General features: G+C 43.9%; 1 protein-coding gene across 14 annotated transcripts in view; it reads left to right on the forward strand.

The window, feature by feature from the left end:
- The first annotated feature begins 1,145 nt into the window (after positions 1–1,145).
- The window catches only part of FRMD4A (FERM domain containing 4A), a 586,106-nt gene continuing 570,333 nt past the window's right edge, over positions 1,146–16,918 (forward strand). For 4 of the 14 annotated variants that reach the window (XM_070601134.1, XM_070601132.1, XM_070601144.1 and 1 more), the window contains exons 1-2: positions 1,363–1,430; positions 2,102–2,227. Coding sequence is in view for 4 of the 14 variants with exons in the window: in XM_070601150.1 (XP_070457251.1) it covers positions 2,183–2,227 (45 nt within the window). In the remaining 10 variants the exon portion in view is untranslated. Of the gene's footprint in view, positions 1,679–2,101; positions 2,228–16,918 lie in introns of all 14 variants that reach the window. The other 10 variants (XM_070601128.1, XM_070601138.1, XM_070601129.1 and 7 more) reach the window with 9 other exon arrangements.

Raw genomic sequence — 16,918 nt, forward strand, 5'->3', positions numbered from 1 at the left:
ATAGCACCAATGTTAACTTTTTTCCTTATGCTTTCTGTATTTTCTAAGTACGTAGTTCATGTAGAATTATAAAACAGAAGTCATGAAAAAGACGTTCTGTTTATTTTTCAAGTTCCAGCTCAAAAACTACCATGTTCTGGAAGCCAAAAGTAAACTCTCCCTGCTCTATGCTGCCCAAACTATTTGTTTTTAAGTCACTTTACTGCGTTGATCACATATTGTTTTGTATCATAAATGATTCTTGAGTATCGCCGTGCCTAGCAGATCAAAAGCTCCTTGAGAGGAGGGATTACGATTCAGCGTTACATCTTCGGTAAAGCTTATCGCAGAGGACCATGCATACAGTAGGCACTCAGCACATATCAGTTGAATACATTTAAAAACCTATCCGTAAGCTTAAGATAACACTATAGATGTGTTCCTTAAATCATTACTGTTATTATTATTAATTGTGAATTCTTTTACGAAACCCACCAGTAAGGCTAGAATGTTCTGACAGTTGTTTGTGAAGCCCCATTCACGTGACTCAGATCATGCTGTGAATCTCCAAGCACGTGATAGTAGGGAGCAATTCTCAGAGGTTGCTGAGGTCAAGGATGTTAGAATCTAATCAGACAACATGGAATAGAGTTTCCACCCCACTGGGCCACCATAGTATAAACAACGTGAGAGGGGTCTTTTCATCCCTTCCATGCGTATTTTTGAGTACTTATTTTGCGCCAGGTGCTGTGATGATCAAATATATGTTTTTAAGAGTATAAATTCTATAGGAACAACAGCTATACTTATCTGTAGGAACATTTAAAGGCTATTAATTTCTTCCCCCCAGTTTCTTATTTAGAAAGTTGGTTTCTGGGTTCCTACATTTCACACTGTCCAGTTAATTTCAAGGAATTTCTGGAGTCATTCCAGGAGGTGAGTGAAGGAAGAAATCAGAAAGGGACATGAAAAACTATTACCAGAAGGACTAGTAATCCCTATTTTCATTCAATAAGTGAACTCTGTAAGAAGACAAGCTTGACGGTTCTCATAAAAAAGATGCTTTAATTTTCTTAAGTCCTTGACTCTGGGAAGCATTTTGAGCCACTCATTATGTAACAAGACTGGGCAGGCTTCCTTCTTTCTTTCTTTTTTTTTTTTTTTCCATTGACATCTTCCAAGGAAAATGCTGCATGATATGATTTTCAAGGCTAATTTGCCTTTTTGTCTTAAGCACTGTCCCTTGCTACAAATTAGCCTCTCGTGCCTCCCTGAGCTAGAGAAGCTTCTTCAAAATTCCTAACAGGCAGCCTGGTGGAGAGATGGGAGGGAGGAAGGGCGGGAGGAAGGGAGGGAGAGAGAGGTAGAGGGTGCCTGTCTGCTGAGTACATGTGGTACAGGCAGGGAGATGAGAACGCTGGCAGAGCAGGCAGTATAATTACATGTTCCTCGTAAGTATGCTAGCCCTGCGCGGAACTAGCCTTGCCAGGTCACTTGGGGAGGAAAAGTAGATTTGGGGACGGTGGATAAGGTCAGTTCATAACTGACTTCCCACTCGGGTATGATGAGGGCATTTGCTCATCTTCAGTGACTGCCTGGTGCTGGTGGTCAGGCTCGGCTCTTTCGCTCCCAGATATTTGATTTTGCAAAAGGGACACACCTTTCTGCAGGAAAGAAGACACTGACCAGATTGCAAGCGGTAGGTTGTGACATTCAGCATGTTTATGCAGCAGAATTGCTGAGAGAGGCAGAGCTGGGTCGGGGGGGCGTTTGTTCAGGCTGGTTGATCTATCTGCAGTAGGGCATGTTTGATTCTAATTGTCAGTTAAAAGAAGAGTTGCTGCCTGGGCTAAGGTGCCAGTTAAAAATTCTGTGTTCTAAGCTTTTATGTTTGTGTTTGATGCGTTGCTGCGCTCATGCAGCTGAGTGAAGCTAGGAAGGGCTCACCTTTAAATAACCTGCAGCTTGCTATTTTCCTTTTTTTTTCCTTCCCTGAGCCCTGTTCCCACCCCTTCTCCCCTACGTCCCCCTGAGCTGCCCCCTACCCCATGTGAAATGTGGGCTGTCTTCATCTTGAGCCTTTGGCACCCTGAGTCTGGATTTCTGGCTGGTTTTGCTGTAGGTATTTGTGGATGCTTCGCTGCCACCCAGGGCCCAGGCGAACTGACTGTGCAGCAGTGTTTGTGCATGGGAATCGGAGACCATGGCCGTGCAGCTGGTGCCGGACTCTGCTCTCAGCCTGCTGATGGTGAGTGCTCCTGGAGGAGGTGGGGCCCAGGCAGCGCCCAGCTCCAGCCTCTCCCGCATCGCAGCATCACATCGTGGGCTGCTGCTGCTGCTGCTGCTGCTGCAGACATGTTAAAAATTGCTTTGCTTTATCCCGCAGGCTCTTTTGAGATGATTTCTTGGGTAAGAGTACCAACCATGACAAAGCACTCCCGGGGAAAAGAAGCATTCGCTTTGCCGTTTTAGAAACTTGTTGCTTAATGCTATTTTGAGTGATGTGCTTGCAAACAGGTGCTAAGAGCCCCTAGAAATAGGTTCCCACCAACGCCTCCCCCTGGCTCTCCGGTGCCTTTGGAATCTAAATCGGGGAAATTGTTTGTTTGTTTCTTCATATCTCCTCATGGCAACTGTGGAATTTTTTGCCCACGGGACGATCGAATATGATCTTTTCTCTAGGTGCCCACGCATCTGGTCAGATTCCCTGTAGAAGCAGCTGAGAGCTTTGCTGTGGCCTTTTGTGACATTTGGACCACAGAGCTGGAGGAAGCTCATCTCCCAAGTACAGTCCCTAGGGAGCCCCTGTCAGGCCTTGTCCAGGCATTTCTCTGGGTGTGGACCACTGACCTACTTTAAGCTGCTCTCTGATTTCCATCACATTAAGAAGGTCATCCTCTTAGCGTACTTACGCAAACAAGGACAGTGGCATCCTCTTGCTTTAGCCTGAGTGACTTTTTGCTTGATCTAGGTTCAGAGTTTGCTTTTGCTGTCATGTTGCTCCAGGCTCCTCCTCACTGAGCGGCCCCGATGCCCGGGGAAGGCTGGCGGAAGTAGCCCGCGTCAGGCTTGGTCTTGGTGTGGGAATGTTTCTAACAGTTACACGGGAGGTTTTACGAACAAAACACAAGTGCTTCTGCTGTGTGTATTGATCTATGTGTCTGCCAGTGTCTGGAGAAAGCACAGTGCAGCTTTGCGAGGCCTGATGAGTTTATTCAGGCCACTTGGAAGAGGAGCCCGTGGAGAGCCTGCCCCGCAGGTGGGCAGCTGGGTTAAGTTAAGAGGGACAGCTATCTTGGTTCTTTGTTACCTCAAATGCCATTTGGGTGCCAGAGGCATTTGAAGTGCCTGAGATCTCGTGGGCCTCTGCTGACTTCTGATTTCACTGGGGGAAAAGGATTGGAAAGAGTGGAAGTTGTTTTCTAGAGCAATTACTCTGTCTGGGTCTTCTTCCCTCACTAATTCTATCGTCTGATGATACTCTATCTCCCATTGTCTACCTGCGGTCACACAAGTGATGGGAAAGGCTCTGAATATTTGTGACCATGGCAGGCACTGAAGTGGTGGCAGTATCCATGAGGGCCAGGAGACTCCCAGGAAACTGGGAATTTGAGTTACGTGCAAAAAAATACAGGTCCATACACCCACATGCAGGTACGCATGTGTATATGAGCTAATATTGTTTCATAGAAATAAATCCTGCATTTTGTTAATATAGAGAAGAGAAACATTCTTGAAAAATAGCTTCAGGGAGAGCTGCGCGTGCCTGCAGATGTCTGCTCTTAATTCTCCCCTGTCTTTCTGACCGCTTGGCTATGTGTCTGTTTTACTGGGAGCCCCAAGGATAAATCCTCGGTACCCCATCAGAACGCATGCCCCTCAGCATCCGGGTTCTGCCACTGCAGCCACGCACACACACCCGGGTTCTCCTGTCCTGGAGGTCTCTGCAGCTCAGACTTGATCTCCGTTTTTCAGCTGCCTCTGACCTCAGATCTCACCCCAGCGCTCACCTCTTGCCCGGATTAAAGGATTGTGTGTGCATCTCTCTTGGAAGCCAGGGGAAATAGCTCTTGACACGGTGATGGACCATTAGGTAGAGAACCCTGGAGGACCGTGTGTAATCGGAGTCAATGGAAGTTTTCTGGTTCACGTTTGGTTCAGGGGAATTTTCCCCTATGGACTCTGCTGCTTTTTTTATTTTTTCAGGGTAAACCCCAAAGTAATTGCTTCCCTGACCTATGACATGATGAGTCTCAAAATTTATAAGCAAGTCAAGGAGGAAAGGATGGAGGAAAAGAGGCCATTAGCAGAGTTGCTTTGGCTGTGAATTCAGGAAGGAAGCTGTAAACATTATTTATTAACCAATCAATCAGCCGATCACTCCTCCCTCTTTGTGGAGTGCTGCTAACATGGGATGAGGGCAGGAACAGGACCGGCTAAACCCAAGTTTGGGGGCAGGTTGGTACCAGATTGCCTGATGGCAGTTCTTGATACTGTGTATAGAATCTCTGGATGCAGGGACCCGGGAGAGAGCAAAGCCACTTGCTTTCGGATAAGGAGGCAGCCAGAAGTTATATTCAGTGTCGACTCTAAATGATTCACAGCAGAAAATGTTTACTTGGTTATGGAAGTGGCAATGAGCCTGGAGTTAGACAGCTCTGTACCCTGTTCCCAGCTTTGCCACTTGCTGGGGTGATCTGGGCATGTTGCTTACTCTCTCTGTGCCTTAGTTGTGTCATTTGCTAACCAAGGGCATTGTACTCATCCCTAGGGTCCCTTTGAGGTTTGTTAAACACCATTTGAGACCTCTAGGAATGGTGTCAAGAGCAGAGCTCCTTGATATGCAACTCTAACACTTTAGTCAGCATTGTGTCTTATTTCCACACATGCACAGCATTGCTTTTAGATGGTGAATTTTTTCCGTCCATATGGCTTTTATGCCAGGGCAAGTATATTTTATATTATTTACTGGAATGGGTGATCATTTGGGTTCATTCATATTCTGCTGTCAGGAGTCCTACCCCATGGGAGCCTAATTTATTCTGTTGGACAAGACCAGATGACCTTTGCCCAGTACCTAAGGTGCCTCTCCAAGCTGGTGCTGGGTTTGGGGCATCAGGGAGGGTCCGGGTTGAAGCACACATGGACTGTCTTGAAGGAGGAGGATTTCACTGATTCTTTCAATGGAGAGTTAGCACGGAGGGTGATGAGTGTCTGTGAAAGACGGAGTTCCTCAAACAACCGAGGAGGGTTGGACTAGGAGAGGGGACAGGTGCCAGGGGTGGAGACAGCTTCACATGCCATTGAAAAGCCCACCTCCTCCATCTTTGCAGAAATCTTGGGAAACAAGGAAAGATACTTCTGTGTTCGCTACACTGCTGGGAGCCTTCAGCCTAGTGTGACTAATTACAGAGCAAGAAGCTCTTGGCCATGTGTCATTTGCTGAAGTCACGTGATTTGGGGAATGCTGCAAGGACTGGAACATGCTAAAGCCAGGGGTTCTTTGATCATTTCTTTAGTGACATGATAGAGGTGCATAACCAAGGGACTACAGAGGTGGTATTATGACCTTTTGGCTCTTAGATTCAGAAAGCTCGGACAGTTAGATTAAAATATATTTTAATGTAAGTTAGCTGGCTAGGTAATAATGCAAATTTTGCTTTTCTAGGAACAAAGTGTCTTTACATACAGTATCTCATTTAATCCCTTCAACAATCCTATTTTTGAGACAAAAAAGTTTGATAATCAGAATTTGGGAACCTGTCAATGGTCATACGACTGAAATTGATGGAACAAAGTCTCAAAATCAAGGTCCCCTGACTCTGAAGCCAGTATGTTCTCTGATATCATATCAAAGCTTGAGAACTTGACTACCAAGATCTTCTAACACTTTGGGTCAGCCCCTCCAGGGAGCCATTCTGCATTTTTCACATTTCTGGGTGGGTAATCCTATACTCCTGTTTATCATTATTTTTTTCCACGTTGAAATGTAAAATGAAAAAGTGATACCACAAGTCCAGCTCGAGACATCTGGTTTAACTCTAGTGAAAAGAAATATTTTTATATCCATGAAAGTCTTGCCATGTTTTCAAGGTCCCATTCTCTTGGACTCCGTGTCTAAGAAATTATCAAGAGGTTTACAATAGGAAAATGAGAGATATAAAATCTCTAATTCATAAGTCAGAAAAATTAGTGGGTGATTATTCTCAATGAATGAAAGATGTGACCTAGATTATCCTGAAGGTTCTTTCCATTCCAAAAATTTGATTTCAGGCATCTGGGATTCTTTTGAAAAGACTAGCTCTCTGGTCTATTTTGAATAGATTCCTATTGATAAGTCGCTGTTCTATAACTTTCTCTCTTTCATTTCATTTCGTTATAGATTCTTCTTTCCTCAGCCATTTTCCTCATTTGGACATTTTCCTTTTCAATTAGCCAACAAATATTTGCTGAATATCTACTCTGTGCAAGAAGAATACAAGCTAGTTGCTGGCTTTAGTGAACTTACAATCTAATTGGATAGACAAGATAGAGATACATGGAAACTATAACAGTACAAAATTCACAGAACAACTTCAGAGAATCACATAAGAGCTGTAATAAGACAATGCATAACCCATCACCATGTGAGCTCTGGGGGGCTCTGAATTCAAAACCCTTCTTGTCAGCATGGAGGAAGTGGTTCTTTAAGTTTAGGTAATATGCTGAGGAATGGATGAGTTAAGAGAGTGGATGTGAGGTAAGGAGAGTGAATGAATTATGGCAGAGTCTAGATTGTGTTTGGAAGAAGGAAAGCAGACTGGTTTGGATAGAGTTCCTACAGGTGACAAAGGGTTACAAGATCAGAAAGGCACGTTGGGCTTGTGACCAAGATCCCAGTTATGTTACTATCACCTACTTTTCCTCTAAACGTGACCTGTGACAGGACTCTATTCAGAATTTTTAATAAGACCATGGATTTTCTCTGGATCCCAAATGGCAAAAGGCACAGGATAAAATGGAGTTCTGTCTTGAGGAATCTTGCTCTAGTTAATCGTAATAACCCTCATGTTTTTCAAAGTGCCTTTGTGTCTGTTGTCAGGGCAGGTACTACATCTTTCTATCATATGCTGAAGCCGAGATCCAGAGAAGTTAAATATCTTGCCCAACATGACTCAGCTCATTTGTGATGAAATTGAGATATTCCCCAGGTTTCCATGATGGTTAACTCATAAATTTGAAACTGTGATATTGATGACCTTTATGGAAATTCAGAGAATCATAATAACGTGATAATGCAGAGTGGGGCCGTCTAACATGCTGTATGCAGAGTGGTGTCATCTAAGCATGGGGCCCAGACAGGGACCCTGGATGTTCAGGTCTACCGGTGTGACTGGTTCTTAGATTATTTATCTTTCTGGTTTATTTAAAGTAGGATAAATGTCAAAAAGTCTCTGGGAAATGTCATGTCATTGTTACATCTAAGTCAGTAGCTAAACTCCTTCTTAAACTCAATTATCCACCTTCTAAGGTATAATTTCCTAATGCGTATATCTTGATATTAATAATTTTTGAATTATTGAATTATCTGAAGTCTTGATATTAATAATTTTTGTAGTTGGTGTTGAATATACAAATTCATCTGTCTCAGAGCGTGAAATTTGAAATCAATGACAGTCAAACCATCTCTCTCAGATCATTTTTTGCTAAATATATTTTCATTTCATTTTAAGTCAAATCTGTCTCTCTGGTTGTAAGTGACAGAAAACTCAGACTCTCATTAGTTAAGAGGGAAAGGTATTGACTGATATAACTAGGAAATCCAAGGAATGCCGTAGCTCTAGGCAAAGCTGGATTGAGCACTTTGTGTGGTGGTGTCAGGACCTGTTTCTCTGCCTCTCCTCGTGTCTTGATTCTACTTTGCTCTCTGTTGGGTGGTGGTGTCAGGACCTGTTTCTCTGCCTCTCCTCGTGTCTTGATTCTACTTTGCTCTCTGTTGACTTCAAGCTCTGGCAGATTCTTCCCCCCAGCAGCTCGAGGGTTACTTGTCCTTAGAGTTAGTGAACCCAGATAAACGAGCAGGACTTTCCTTAGCACATCATCTCTTATGGTCTATTTTGCCCTATTGGATAATAGGTTTGTCCCAGGTCAATCACTAGGTCCAGGAATGGGTTCTCTGACCAATCAGGTTACCTTCTTTGTCCAGGTCTGTGGTGAGGAAGAAGGGGAGTCAACTGGCTCATCATCTCATCTGAATCACATGGAGTAGAAAGGGAGGGTTCCAAAAGGAAAAGAACTCTTTTACCAAAAGAGAGGAAGGGATGATAGCAAGGCAAAAACAATGGATGTCCATTACAATGGTCTTTATATCTTGTATACCATTATAGGGCTCCTACAAAATCTTTCAGGAGGGTAAAGTGCCGGTGAACCCCAAACTGTAGCTTCAGTATCCCTCAAAATAGATATAAATGGAAAAGCCCATTGTCTAAATATTTATGCTAGGTTGAACAAGTCTTACCATCTGTAAAGTGGCATAATAATAGCTACCACATAACATTTTGGATAATCAATGAGATATGTATACAAAGTACATAACACTGTTCCTGGACCAAAATAAATGCACAGTGAGTATTCGCAGTTGCTTGCTTTATCTTAAAATGATAGGAAATGACCATCTACCCAAACTCATCTCATTGGGCTCCTGGCATGAGCTAGAATCAACTCAAAAGAAGAAGTTGCCCAATTCTCTCTTTCTGCATCCCATTCTCTGGACAATCAGCGACCCCCTTTGGACAACCAGCCAATGGTTTTAGAAAAACACATGCTCCGAAGGTCAGGTGCACCATCCCAGTCAGGAGCAAATTTAAATTTGCATTGCTGTCTTAAATAACTAACAAAATTTTCTTACCCTCTGAAGGGAGATGACTAAAATATGGGCTGCAATATGTTCTCTCTGGCAAATGCAAAATGTTTGCCATCCAGGCCTGCTACACATGATTGGGTGGCTATTAGTGCATCTCTGCTAAAAATTAATTGTACGGCTGCTTTGCAAAGTTTAATGGTAGTGTGGGGAGCATATGTTACCGGGGCAGGTAGCAGTTTCTCATCGAATCCTGTGCCAAAATATGAAGTCTAATGGAACATATGGTATTTAGCCTGGTTGTGATCAAAGGTCCTGGAAACGTGCTTGACTAGGACCATGTGGTACATACTGAGTGAGGAGGCTGAATTCCAATGTCAAGGTAACACTGGCCTGCAATTCACGTTGCATAGTAATGAGTGCCCTTTATAACCCTGGATATTGAAATCTTAGTCTCACAGGCTAGACCTGGAGAAGGAATTTCCTGAGCCGTAGATCCAATTCCTCTCTCTCCCCAAGCAATGTCATTCAAGCTCATGGTTTTAACTCTTTGTAAACTAATGACGCCTAATCATGTCTTTGGCTCAGGCCATGCCCCCAAGATCCTGATGGCTACCAATCCAAATGCTTGCCAGATTTATCCTCCTGCTGTGCCACAGGCACCTCAGACTCAATTCACCCAAAGAGGACTCGTGATCTCCCTGGTTTGCACGTCTTACCTCAGTTGGTGGTAGCACCATTTTCACTGTCATCCTAGGATTCACCTTTGACTCCTTCTTCTCCCTCATCCACCCTGTCCAGTTATCACCAGGTCCTGTTGCTTCCACTCCCTCCCCCCACTCTCCTCCCTCTGCCTCAGTTCAAGCCCTTCATCTCTCACACCTGGGCTATCTGCAGAGCTGCTCACCTGGTCTTCCCGATTCTAGTCTCTTTACGCATTGTCTGTCCTCTTTACATTGTCCAGAGTGATGTTTATAAAATGAAGGTCTATTTTCTCTACCTAAAATCCTCTGATTATACCTGATTATACATACGATAAGACTCAAGCTTTCTAATTTACCACATTAGTCACTCCAAGCTCTGTCCTCTGCCTACCTGTCCCACTGTTCCCTCCTCATCCCTCAAAATTCCTACTCCAGCCATGTTGAACTATTCCTGCCCCCACAATGCCACGCTAGCTCATGCCTGTGCACTTTTGAATGTACTCTTTCACTATCGGATTGCCACTCTTTCGCTTTCCTCACTCTCTCCTTGATTCCATTCATCTATAAAATTTTCCTCCTATCATTTCACTTATTGATCACATTCTAGATGATATTTCACTTTTGTATCTGTTTTCCTTAATAGGATGTGAGCACATCAACTGTGTAGAGTATTTCTCATTCATTCATTCAACAAATATTTATGGAGCAGCTACTATCTTCTAGACACTGTTTTAATGTGAGGGACGCAGGAGAGAACAAGACAGACAAGGCTTTTGCTGTCCCTGAGCTCATAGTCTCCTGGGATGAGATAAAAAATAAATACATCGGAATAAAATGTCAGAGAGTAATAAGTGCCCTATAGTGAATTAAAAATGATGATGGGCAGACAAAGCTTAGGTGACAGCTTTAGGTTGAGTGATCAAGGAAGCCTTCTCTGAGGAGGTAGTCTTTAAGCTGAAGGGTGACTGGCAACAAGAAAACAATGGTGGGAGGCTATGGGAGGGGTATTCCACCAGGGTAAAATCCTAGGACCAGGAGTTTAGCAGGTCCCAGCACCTTGCCCCATATTCTATACATTCGGTAGATTAAGGTATGAATTGATCATTCCTGGAAGTTTATCACTGGGAACAAGCTCTGGGAGGATTGAAGTGAATGTAACACATGCCCCTCACCTCAGAGCTCTCATCTCAATAGAGATATAGAATTACAGACATGGCCCCATATTAAAGGGTGTGGGACCTACGATGTGTAGGAAGGAAGTCAGAGGAGTGGTAGGGGAGGCACAGGGGAGAAAGATCTAGAGATCCAGTTAAGACAGAGTCTGCGGAGGAAAAGGACCTCAAGCCATTCAGATGGGTGCATTTTTTTCAGCTTTATTGAGATATAATTGACTTATAAGGTTGCGTAAGTTTAAGGTGTGCAATGTGTTGATTTGATACACTTATCTATTACAATATGATTACTGCCATGGAATTAGCTAACAGCTCCATCGTCACATATTTACCATTGCTTTCTTGTGATGAGAACATTTAAGTTCTACTCTCTTAGCAACTTTCAAGCATATAATATAGTATTGTTAACTATAGTCACTATGTTGTACATCACATCCCCAAGACTTATTCATCTTCTAACTGGAAGTTTGTGCCTTTGACCAACATTTCCCATCTCCCCCACCCCTCAAGCCCTGGTAACTGCCATTCTACTCTGTTTCCATGAGTTTGGCTTTTGTAGATTCCACATATACGTGATATTATACAGTATTTGTCTTTCTCTGTCTGACTTATTTCACTTTAGCATAATGCCCTCAAGATCCATCTATGCCATCTATGCAAATGGCAGGATTTCCTTCTTTTTTGCGGCTGAATAATATTCCATGGTATATATATATCACATCTTCTTTATCCATTCATTCCTTGATGGACATTTAGATTGTTTCCATGTCTTGGCTATTGTGAATAGTGCTGCTAGGAACATGAGAATGCAGCTATCTCTATGAGATCCTATTTTCATTTCCTTTGGATCTATACCCAGAAGTGGGATTGGGGTGGATTTATTTTTGATGGAGGAGAGAAATCTTCCCAGAAAAAGGAACAAAGTGATAAGGGAAATTCAGGAGAAAATGATTATGAATGGTCAATGGTGATGGGACGAGGGCAGAGGTGGGAGTATCAAGGAGGGACTAGTAGGAGAGGATTTGTGCTGTGGAGGAGGAGAAAAACTGGCTAAGCAAGTTGGGACCAGATGAGGGAAGACAGTTACAAATGCCCCTGTGAGGACCTGGATCGGAGCCACAGGCACTTAAGAGCCTCTCCGAGTTCTTGGATGGGGACTGACTTAACAGGCATGGAGGTTGGGAGATTTAGTCTAGTGGTGGGGATGCAGGGTGCCTGGGAAAATGGGAGGGAGGAGCCAGGTTAGAGTCAATTGCATGAATTCAGGTGGGAGATGAAGAGGCAGCATGGTGGTGGGCTGTAAGAAAAGAGGAAAGTGGATGAATTCAAGGAGCGTTCTGAGGACCATAGGGTAGATTGATGATAGAGGACCATGCACAGGGAGGAGTCAGCCAGGACCACAGAGTGTTGGATAGTGGAGCTGCAGGGAGTGGTGACAGGGTGGGAAATACAATTTGAAGAAGAATAGGCTGCAATTAACTTAGATCATTGAGTTGAAGGTGCTGAGGTTATAATGGGATTTCCCAGCAGAGAAAGCTGAGGGACAGTTGGAGATACGGGTCACATTGGTTCTGTGATCAGATTTGGGGGAGCAGATCTGGGAGTGAGGCTAGAAGCACAGCATTCCTGAAGAAGGATGGTAGAGAGAAAAGAATAGAAGTTCAAGCCTGTGAAAGAGGAATTCTAACAGCCATGGTTAGAACAAGTTCATACCACATTGCTATACAAAGCCACATTTGGACCAGATCAATGTTACCTTGACTTTGGAATTAATTTTCCTTACGCTAAATGTGCCACAAGGCCTCAGTGAAGCAGCCTGGGAGCCTTTTTGCTAGATGTAGGTTAAATGCCGTTCCATTAATTGACTGCACTTCCTTGCAGATTTCTGTAGGGCATGGCTGAGCTAGGAATGTACACATGCAAACTCTTACCCAACTTCACAAAGCTGTTGGATGTATCGTGTGTGTGTTCCAGTTATTACTACTGCATAATAGCTACCCCACACTTTGTTACTTAAAACAATCGTTTTATTATGCTCACCAATTGGAGTGCCAACAGGTGACAGTGGGGATGGCTTGTCTCTGCTCTGCAATGTCTGGAGCCTCAGCTGGCAAGAGTCAAAGTCTGGGGTGACTCAACAGCTAGAGTCTGGAATCTTCTGAAGGGTGTCTCCACTCACATGTCTAATGGTAGGTGTTGCTGTCAGCTGGACTACAGCTGGTTCTGTTGACTGCAGCACTTGTCTAGGGCCTCTTCATATAGCCTGGGCTTCCTCACAACATGGCGGCTTCAGGGGAATTGGACTCCTTACGTGGTGGCTCGGGGCCCAAAACTGAGTATCTGAGCTAACAAGGTAGAGCTATATGACCTCAGAAGTCACACAGACTCACTTCTGCTGCATTTTCTTAGTTTTAAACAAGTCATTATCGCTAGACTCAAAGGGAAAGGGTATGGATCCCACCTCTTAATGCAAGATGTCCACATATTTTAAGACACGTTTAAAACCACCACAGTGTGTGTTCATTCTGTGTAACTTGAGAGTCTTTTACTTTTTGGTCTTTGAGGGTCTTTTACTTTGTGAATTACTCACAACTTGTCTATAGGACTTTGCTCAGAGGAATCATCCCATAAATATTGATTGAATGATAGGTTGATATTGGGAGAAGCCAATTTTTAATTTTTTTTGCTTGTTAGCAAAGAGTTGCCTTTGAGTTTTCTGATTTTCATCCAAATTCTAAACATCTAGGGAGTAACATGTGTTTAGTGCTTTATGTTATGCCTTCAGAGAATGCCCAGAGAGCGTATGAATCACGGGGAGTGGCCTGGTCTGCCTGCTCTGTGACCTCTAAGGTCCGCTGGTCTAGTTCCTGCCGCTGATTGGGAGCTAATAAAGCAGTAGTGTTGCCTCCTTTACATGCTTGGTATTTGGACTAATAAGTTGTTTTGTGCCTTTATTGCCCATGTGTCAGGGTAAAAGAAGGGACCTAGTTTGGTATTATACCTGAAATGCTTTTTTTTTCCCTCGTGAGGAGTGTGAAAATAATTGAGCCATAATGAACATGGCTGAGGTCGTTTCCCAGGGATTAATGAGAAGGAGAGTATGTTCATGGCCTGAGGCTTAGTCTTTGGTCATTAACCTAGTTGGTCATTAATATTGTCCTGGAATGCTTTATGTTAGGCCATTACAACTACTGCCATATGCTGCTACAATTGGGAACATGAACATTACCTGTATCAACAACTATTTGTCTCCTCTCCATTCCCCACAATTACCGAGCCAGGCGACCTTTTAATACACACTCCAAAGGCAGGAAGCACCTAGGGCAGGACAAATTTGAAGCTTCTCTTCTCTCCTCTTCCTCCCTCCCGTCCCCTCCCCTCTCTTTCCCTTCTCTTTCCAAAAACATTTATGGAGCTTCACAATCAGAGGGACATCATGGAAAGCACTGAGGACACAGGATACATGTGTAGATACCGCCTGGTCCCTGCTCTCAAGAAGTTTAGAGTTTGGTTGGAAAGGCCAATAAACAAACAATTCCAACACAGTGAGATAAATGTGAAGACTACGAAATTGTCAAAGTGCTATAGAGAACAGGAGCACAGAGCAGGAACTCATGTTTCAGGTGAGTTTTGAAGAATTAGGGGTAGGGTAGGCGGATGGTGGTGGTGAGATGTTCCAAGTATAGGGAAGAGCACCCACAAATGCAAATGAGACAGTTGCACGTTCCAGCAACTATGTAACATAATGGTACGGAGAAGGCAAAAGGTGTGAAGGCCAAAATCCTGGCTAGGGGCAGACACAAAATGTCTTCTGAATAAGTGGTAAGAAGTTTGAACTTTATCTTGAATTCTACTAACAGTCATTAATGATTTTAAGCAGGGAATTACATGATCAGAGTTGAGATATAGAAATAGCACTCTGGAAGTAATACAGAGAATGGCCTGAGAAAAGGGGTGAACCTGAGGGGAGGGAACCAGGATGAGAAGATATGAAAGTCACCCAGTCGAGCAATAAAGTGGGCTTGAACTAATGCGGGGCCAGCGGGAATGGAGGAAAGGATGTGGATTCATGAGCTATTGAAGTGAGAGACGGAGGTGGGTGGTTCATAATGACTCCCATTAATAAGTAAAACAAATGTGCGTTCAAAATGGCTTTAAATAGGGAAATTCTTTAGTTCATATATCAAGTCTAGAGGTGGAGCTGTTTCCAGGCTCTGGCTCTGGTCCCACTCCCTTAAATCTCTGGGCTCTGCACTTGTCTGTGGGCTTTGTCTTCAGTCTGGCTTCCCTCACGTGGTCTCAAGATGGCTGCCAGCAGTAACTGTTCCATATGCTTCCTTCTTCAAGCCCAGGGGGAGAGAAGAAATGCCTCTCCTCAAAATAGGAAGAATAAATTCTTCCTTTCTTTCTGAGAGGGCCAACTCAGGTCATCTCCCCAAGGGAAAGTCAAGCACTGATTGGCTCAAGCCTGGGATTTTGAACCATCACTAGCAAGGAGCATGGAACTGACATATGTGGCTTCATATATCCCTATTTACTGCTGCAGCTGGGAATTGGGTCAGTCCCCGCTGTCTCACATAAAACGAAGGGAAGGAGGTGGGTGTGGTTATTGCACAGGCAACTGTGGGTATCTACAACTGGAGCACAGAAAAGGGCACTAAACCCACCTGGGAGAGTTGGAAGGAGAGGGAGGCCAGCATGTGGATTGTAAGTTTCTCGAAAGCAGGGACTGTGTCTCATTCACCGTTGATTCTTTACTCTTACCTCAGTGCCTGGCACGTGATAAGTGTTTAGCAAATATTTGCGGAATGAGTAACGGCATCTTAGAAAGAGGTTGTATCTGAGCCTGAAGGTACAGACCGGGCGATGAAGTAGAGGAAGAGTTTTGGGCAGAGTTAAAAGAATTGGCAAAAGTAAAAAATTGTGCCACTGCGTGATACATTTCAGAGAAGTCAAGGAGTTTAGAATTGCTGGTACAAAAATCCACCTCAGGGAGAGGCAGAGGATGAGGATACAGCCATAAGGACGGATCATACTCTGCTGAGGAGCTTGGGCCTTATCCTGTAAGTTATGGAAAACATTTGAAAAGTTTTAGGAAAGAGAACAAAATAATCGTATCTGCATTTGTGTAGATCACTCTGCCAATGATGTGTGGAAACCTGCTGTAGGAACACGAGTAAGTGATGATGAGGTGAAATCAGCAATTTATTAGCTTTTGACTGGATATGTGAGGCAGAGGGAGGAGTCAAGGATGTCCACAGATCTTTGTGCTGGGTGAGGAAGCAGGTGGGGGTCACAGGGGAAGAACAGGTTTAAAAGGACTAATGATGCCTTCGTTTTGGACAGGCTCATTGCAGGGGCCACTGAGACATTATAGTGGAGGTGTTTAGCTGTGGTTAAATGTACGTGTGTGAAGTTGGGAAAGATTTCTGGACTGGACATACGTAGTCAGAGTCCTCGGTATTCAGGTGATGGTTTGAACAACACGAGAATATGAAAACTACCTCAGGGGTATAGACTGAGTGGAGCCATGAACCATGGATGAGGCACTGAAGGGGGAGGTAGTGGAAGGAAAGCCCATAAAAGAGGCAAAGAAAGAAAGTCAGAGAGGTGGAGGGAGGTCCAGGAGCATGTACTGTCTTGGATGACAAGAGAGTAGAGAATTTCAAGAAAGGAGTGATGATCAAGACTGTCAAGTGGAGCAGAGAGATTAAGGAACATAAAAACTGGAAAATACTTATTGGATTTGCCAATCAAGATGGCGGTGGTGACCTCATGAAGAAATGCTTCATAAATGCGATAAACTCTGAAGCCAGGTTGCAAGTGAATAAGGAGGGTATAGGAGGTAAGCAAGTAAACACAGAGAGGAGAAAGAGAAAGGGAGAAGAGACATTGGATAGTAGTCTGAGGAGTGGGAGGAAACAAGGGAGGGATTCAGAGATGGGGAAATCATGAGTGTTTTTATAGACTGAAGGAGAGAGGCTCAGAGAGGTTGAAAGATAGAAAATATAAGGGGTTGAGGGGAATGTTGGCAGTACTTACCCTCCTGATCCAAGATGGCTGCAGCAGCTCCAAGCATCATGCCCCTTACTCCTGCGTCCAAACGCAGAAAGAAGAGGAACCATAGAGAGAGTTCTCCTTGTGTCTCTTTATTTTTATCAAAGAGGAAAATCTCTCCCAGAAGTTCCCCAGAACACTTTCCCTATTTTTCATTGGCCAGAACA

This window comes from Equus przewalskii, chromosome 30 (assembly GCF_037783145.1).
Source record: "Equus przewalskii isolate Varuska chromosome 30, EquPr2, whole genome shotgun sequence".
NCBI lineage: Eukaryota > Metazoa > Chordata > Mammalia > Perissodactyla > Equidae > Equus > Equus przewalskii.